Raw genomic sequence first — 6,653 nt, forward strand, 5'->3', positions numbered from 1 at the left:
TCTCAACCCAACCCTTGCCGAACCTGTCCCTGCCCAACATATTTGGCATACCAGTCGTAATGATCCAACATACGTGTACATGTTGCCTGTAAGAGTCTCCAGTAAACTTACTAGAGTCTCATTCCCACTGAGATAAAATTGTCCGGAGTAAGCCGAATTGATTCGCGTTGATCCGGCTTTGATTCGGCTTCGATATGCAACCACAATGCACTTGAAAAATACTACACCTGTTCAACAAATACCATTCAGGAATATATTTCCATCTTGCAGTAAACTAGCATGTCCTCAGAGCCAGAGAAAGACAAGTATGATGACTATTTTAAGACTGCCCGAGAATATCTGGACTATTTCTACTCCGACATGATGACCAAAGGCCATGTGGACGAAGGATTGGCCATGCCGTGGATCTTGCAACAATTCCATCGGACCTTCACTCAAGGTATGAATCTGTGTATGAAAGAAGGGGGCACACCCCAGTTTATTTTGGTTCTCAATTCGATTCTGCATACCCTTGACTCTTCCAGGAAATACCTGTTAAGCCAAAACACTGTGTTTGCAAATGAACGATATCGCTCTAGCATATCGCTCTCACATTTTAGTAAATTTAGGAGGAAAAAAAATTTTTCGATGAAGAGAGAGAGAGAGAGAGAGAGATTGCTGTAATTGGATTTTTGCAGACAGAGACTTCGGCAGAAGACTGTTAGACGTTGGATCAGGTCCGACAGTGTACCAGCTGATTAGCGCCAGCCGAGTTTGTCCAGAAATCATCTGCTCAGACATCCACAAGGTTGGGCGACATACATATGGATAATTATAATAATAATAATAATAATTATAATCATTTATTTGCAAAACTTACTCAATCGTACTTTCAATGTAAAAGACTATAAGTAAAGTACATATTATATAGTACATACAGCTTCTGCCTGACTAACTACAACGCGCTACGTTTACCTGGAGAGTTTGGCTTCTTATTTGTAGGCAGTCGACAATGAACGATGAGTTCATTTTGTGATTTTATTAGAAACTGAATGTTATTTTTCGGTAATCTTTTAAATTTAAATAAAATTTGGCTTTTTTTTGTTACTGGCTAAAATCATATCACACTTCCACACTTATCACACCTATCAATCTTATCACACTTGTCGTGACAAAAAGGCTAATGACTGAAATATATTTTTCGTTTTTAGTGCATTCACGTTTAGCAAGATTTTCGCGATCTGGTTTCAAAGTTTGTAAGTTTGCCCCTTTTTTTCCGTATTCGATGCGCGTTTAATTTTACCGTACATGCGGCGAATCCTTTATTAAACTTAAATATTCTTGTACTTCTTAGACAATTTTGCCATTGTCGACCACTAGACGAACTAGACATAGAGACATATATTTATCTAGTGCTTTAAATGTCTTCCTAAATATATATATAGCTGTTTCTTTTTCATCTAGATTTCAAGATAAAGCAGACATCCAAAGTCTAAACTGTTTACATTTTAAGGGAGCCTTAGAAGAGATAAAGAAATGGAAGAACAGTGACCCAAACGCGTTTGACTGGACCGATGTTGTGAAATACGTCTCAGGATTAGAGGGCATGAGGTACGCAAACTAAAAAAAAATAATAATGTATGCACAGAAATTATCGTGTTTTACTGATGAATATGATTTAATGTTGTAATGTTTCCATTTGTTACTTTAAGGTGTGTGCTTTGTGTTGCAAATAATTTTAAGAAATGACCTGAATTTGCATATCACTGTACGGGCATGCCGCTAGATGGCTCCGTCTTACAAGCCATAAAAGTTGTGTTTGGGGGAATCTTTTTTTTAACACTGCTTCTGGTTCCCAATACCTGAGAGGCCAGAGAAAGCTAGTCTGAGTTTTGGATGCGTATTACGGACTGGATATGGAAGCAATTGAGTGTATGGTTGCTAGTTTGAGACTATTCTATTCTTCTGTGATCGCAATTAATGAAGCAGAACATAGCAAATCTGATTTTGTACCGATCGTTTGCGCCAGCTGTTTTTATATTCGTTGAACCTACTCATGACTCATGAACTACACACAACTAACTGCTAACCATCGTCTAAATTAAGTCGGGAATTTATTACTTTACATACTTAAGTTGTATCAGTGTTTCATTAATTTATAGCCATAATTTCATATGTATTTTTTAAAAATGTGGGAATATCGCCAAGGGCAGCTACGGAATGCCATCAAAGACGCAGTGATTTGTGACGTGTTAAATGAGTACCCTCTACACCCGGCTGTGTTTCAACCGTTTGATACCGTTATTTCTGCATACGGTCTGGAGGGAGCGAGTTGGGACAAAGGAAGGTAAATGTACATTTCATGTTATCCTAAATTAATGTTGAAGAGGTTCACCAGTTACAGCTGTTACAACTTAGTAAAACATTCATTAATCAGTGACTGTTCTGAAAGGTAACAAGTACGGACCTCCAAATGTTTTATGTTGACTGTAAATTTTGATCACGGAATGACCTAGGTCGAGATTTGTGCAGATCGAACGGAGGTTGTGAGCTGTCCAATTCCCACTTACCCCTACTCCTCAAGAAGGTGGGGGAGGCCAGAAGACCTGCACAAGTCTCGACTAAGTCTCGTGTTCTCGCGAGACTAGGTCACTCCGTGATCAGGATGTACAGTCGACAAAACAGTCACTGATTGATACATGTTCTACCAATTATTGTTCTACTAATAATTGTGGTCAAAATAACTTAATTAGGCGATCATATATCGTGATGGTATTTGGAATGTGTGCTTGCCTAAGAAAGGCGAAATGTAATATAGGAATACGAAAAACAACAAAGAATCAAATCTGAATATTTGACTCAATTCTTTACATCTTATTTCGCCTATTTATAGGTCCACCTACGCGAAGACAGTGCAGAACACCTGTAGCCTGTTGAAGCCAGGTGGTTATTTCATCTCAATGTCATACATCGGGGTTACCTACTATATTGAGGGCGGTGAGAAGTGGCCTGATTCTCTCTGTCTGGACACAGAGTTCGTGTTGAAGAGTCTGTCGGAAGCAGGAATCACGGTTTTGGAGAAATCAGTGTACAAAACTCCCGAGCGGGAGGAATGTATTTTTAGTGATGTAAGGGGTATTTTGTATGTAATTGGAAAGAAGCAGTAAAGAAAGAGTAAAGCCACAGCAAGTAGGTTTATGGATGACACCAGCGCGTGCATTAAATTTTGCCTGGTTTTGGAAAAAATAGAGATCTTGTTAACTTCGGACAATGTTTAACATCTAAAATGAGCAAATATGTCTGTTGCACTGCCCGAACGTGTTTACACACACACACACACACACACACACACACACACACACACACACACACACATACACACACAAAGAGACAAACATACACAAACATAACCTTCTTAGCGAAGGTAACTAACTATATAGACAGATGTTGCATTGTTATCAGACCCATTGCATAAGATTCTTTACAAGTTTCGTCATCACAAAATGGGATGACATTTCATCATTACGAAATCAAAGCATTATGTTTACTTTTCTGTGCTTAGGCCACACCAATTTAATTTGTTGGTTCTCGGATTCCCCTCTTCGTTTTTTTCTGATTTGCAAAAAAAAAAAATAAGATTCTGGTCCTGAATCAACTGAAAAATGCTCATGTTTTGCCCCCCAACAGTTGAGGAAAGTCCTTTTCTTCCTAGTTGTTACAGTTTTCCCATCTATCATTGCAGTGGTTTGATTAAAAGTTCAAAATTCAATGTTTAAATTTTATCCCAGCCTTTTGTGTTGACTTCATGGCTCATTTTGTAGCATTTAAGCCTATAATAGGATGCCTAGACCTGTTTTTATTTTTATTTTTTTTCGTCCTGTCGCTTCATATTTTTTCTGAAAAAATCCGAGAACCAACAAATTAAATTGGTGTGGCCTTATATATAGTACCCCCCAAAAAACTTGCGGATGCCCGCATATTTTTGTTTTGTCATGGCCGCAATCAATATTACTTAAATATGAATATCGGACCATTGCATTTCTACTTGTTCTCTATACTTAAGCTAAAAAAAGACGGTGTATTGCTCGAAATGACAAGAATTAGGAGACCTCATGACTCCATGAAACATATATGAGTTTTTGTAAATGTTTTTTTATTTGTCTCGCTGGCTATGGAAATTAGGTCGTAATTAGCATAATCTAGTTTGATTTAAGGTTTTCTGAATGACAATATTTTTAGTGTAAAATTCCTTTCCTTTGTCATGCTTCATAAAACATTGTAATTGTAGAATTTTCTCATTAATTATGTAAATTAAGTCTTCATTTGCATAATTGACATTTAAATATATACAACTTTCTCTCTCAACTACCTACACACCAAAAATGAAAATGCATTGTTCCGATCTGGATTTATTGGCTTTTAAAGATTTCGCCTGATAGGAAAAGCTATCTGTCACCAAAAGGTCTCGGACCGGAGTTTTTTTCACGATTTTAGATCCGGCAGACACCCTCAGACCGAAGGGCTACATCTCATTATATCAGTCAACGGAGGTTTACAGCCGGCTTCCGATAGAATTTTGGTTATTGTCCGTGATTGTCTATGATTCGGGTAGAAACTGTAGTTAAACGAAAATTTTGGATATTTTTAGTTTTTTTTTTTCATTTTTTTCAACGGACCTACCTGGAAAAACGAATTTTCCCAGGCTAACGGCTTATATGCTGAAATAGCTTACTATTTCCTGTTTCTGAAAAACAGAAAAAAATAATGGTTGTTGCGCGCGATAAGTTTTTCGCAAAATCCGGTGACGCGACTGCCTTGAAATTCCACATAGAACGCAGCTATTTGGGTCATCAGGCGACAAACCGCATCACCCTTGCTCGCGGACTAATACCAAAAACGCTTCGCTGGCCGTCCAACTTCACCGCGCCGAAAAAACACTACAATCCCAAGGATATTTGATCAATTCAAAACCTAAAATCTACAACGATCACCAAGCTATGGGGAGCCAAACCTAGCGTGACAACCTTGCAGGTCCGGCGATTTACTGCGCACTATTTGGAACCCTGGTCAGAATTAAACTCCGACCCGGAACCTTCAAGAGATTATTTTGCATAAAAAATTATTACAATTTTTCAGAAACATTATATCTACCACATATTCAAATTTCACCTGTCTGCGATAAGAGGTATGTTTTGGCATGATTAAGTGAAAAAATTCCAGCTTATTATAATAATTTATGCAAAAATAGGATGAGGCCTGCAGGCATGAACATGGGGTTGACCTTTGACCTCATATGATTGTCAAATTGTCAAACCTCTGAAAACCTGATAACTTAATTCCTGAGGTTGAGGTTACTTGGCAAACTACATAATATTAAAGCAATAACGCTTCCTTGACGACTTTTGGAGGACATCCGATTACTTTTGTGTGTAGAAAAGTGCAAATACATGCACGATGGTCAGATTTGGGCCCAAAAGTCCCACTCCGCTACTATGGAGATCGAATCCCCCTAACCCGAGAATCTTGTTCGATATGACGTCATTCGAATAGAGCGGGCGTTCGATCTGGGGTTACCCGCGGTCATTTACAGTAAAGCCGCTACAACCGGCTACTTCAAGCCCTTTTTTACTTGGGAACCACGAAACAGGAAAAATCCACCTTTCCACAAATATGAACCGTTTTCAAAACATTACATCTATGCCGTGATTTTATTGTGGATGTAACATGTAACGAAGCTACTGCCGTCATCGTGGGTGACCTTGAAGGTCAGAATTCTTGTTGACGCTGTTATAAAATCCAGGTCCCCATATCCAAGTGGCACAGCATGCGTGCAAACATGGTAATTTAACCATTCCCAAAAATCGCTCAAATTACCTCTTGACTTTTCCTAGAATATTGTTGGCAACAATTCTCTATCATTGGAATAAGATAATGATTTTTTGTGTTGCCATGGCAACGGGTTTCTGACAGGCATTTTTTTGCTAAATTTAGTACTTTTGTTTCAACAATAGAATTTATGGGTTTTATGTCAAGTTACACATGGTTTCTAATATTAATAACATCCTATATAATTTTATGTAAATTCTATCATTAAATATGCATAATTTATGCATATTTGATGCCGTCATTGGCCAAAATCCAAGATGGCGGACCATATCATTAGAACAGGTATATACAGGTTATTTTCATTAAAATTTCATCAATACTTCCATTTCTTTTTCAAAAAAATGTTTAAATGAAGGTCTTTAGTATGTTTACAATGTATTTTAGGCTTTATCATAAAAAAATAATAATATTTTTGAAAATTCAAGATTGATGATCCAAGATGGCGCATATCTTAAATATGCATGACGACATTTTATGACGTCACCGGTTTCGCTATGGGCAACATAAGACTTAGTACACCATAACATTCTGTCATAAACACTTTTGGTACAGTTATGTTGAATACCATTTAGTTTTCAGGGAAAAACCTATTTAGATGGTTTTGGCCAATAAAATCACATTAATGACGTCATAATGACGTCATATTACGTCATAACGACATAAAAATTGTAGATATGATAATTTTTACTAGTACACCATTCTCTAAAAATTGGTGGTCATACGACATACCGTTCGCGAGTTCTTAGGGGGGGTCAAAAGAGCCCCCCCCCCCCGGTCCCCCCCATGTC

At 37.7% G+C, this 6,653-nt stretch overlaps 1 protein-coding gene across 1 annotated transcript; it reads left to right on the forward strand.

Moving 5' to 3' along the window:
• Window positions 1-279: 279 nt before the first annotated feature.
• On the forward strand, window positions 280-3,146 carry LOC109475280 (nicotinamide N-methyltransferase-like). The gene is made up of 5 exons (XM_019775890.1): window positions 280-439; window positions 678-787; window positions 1,493-1,590; window positions 2,171-2,326; window positions 2,873-3,146. The coding sequence occupies exons 1-5, from the start codon at window positions 280-282 to the stop codon at window positions 3,144-3,146; spliced, it is 798 nt and encodes a 265-aa protein (XP_019631449.1).
• The last annotated feature ends 3,507 nt before the right edge of the window (window positions 3,147-6,653 follow it).

Source organism: Branchiostoma belcheri, unplaced genomic scaffold, assembly GCF_001625305.1.
Source record: "Branchiostoma belcheri isolate BF01 breed outbred unplaced genomic scaffold, Haploidv18h27 scaffold103, whole genome shotgun sequence".
NCBI classification, from domain to species: Eukaryota; Metazoa; Chordata; class Leptocardii; order Amphioxiformes; family Branchiostomatidae; genus Branchiostoma; species Branchiostoma belcheri.

What these genes read in the sequence shown, in the direction of transcription:
- LOC109475280 (XM_019775890.1), top strand. Translation starts at nt 280, where the DNA reads ATGTCCTCAGAGCCAGAGAAAGACAAGTATGATGACTATTTTAAGACT. An exon ending in CCATCGGACCTTCACTCAAG is followed by an intron (nt 440 to 677) that starts GTATGAATCTGT and finishes GGATTTTTGCAG; the next exon opens with ACAGAGACTTCGGCAGAAGA. An exon ending in TCAGGATTAGAGGGCATGAG is followed by an intron (nt 1,591 to 2,170) that starts GTACGCAAACTA and finishes TTTTTTAAAAAT; the next exon opens with GTGGGAATATCGCCAAGGGC.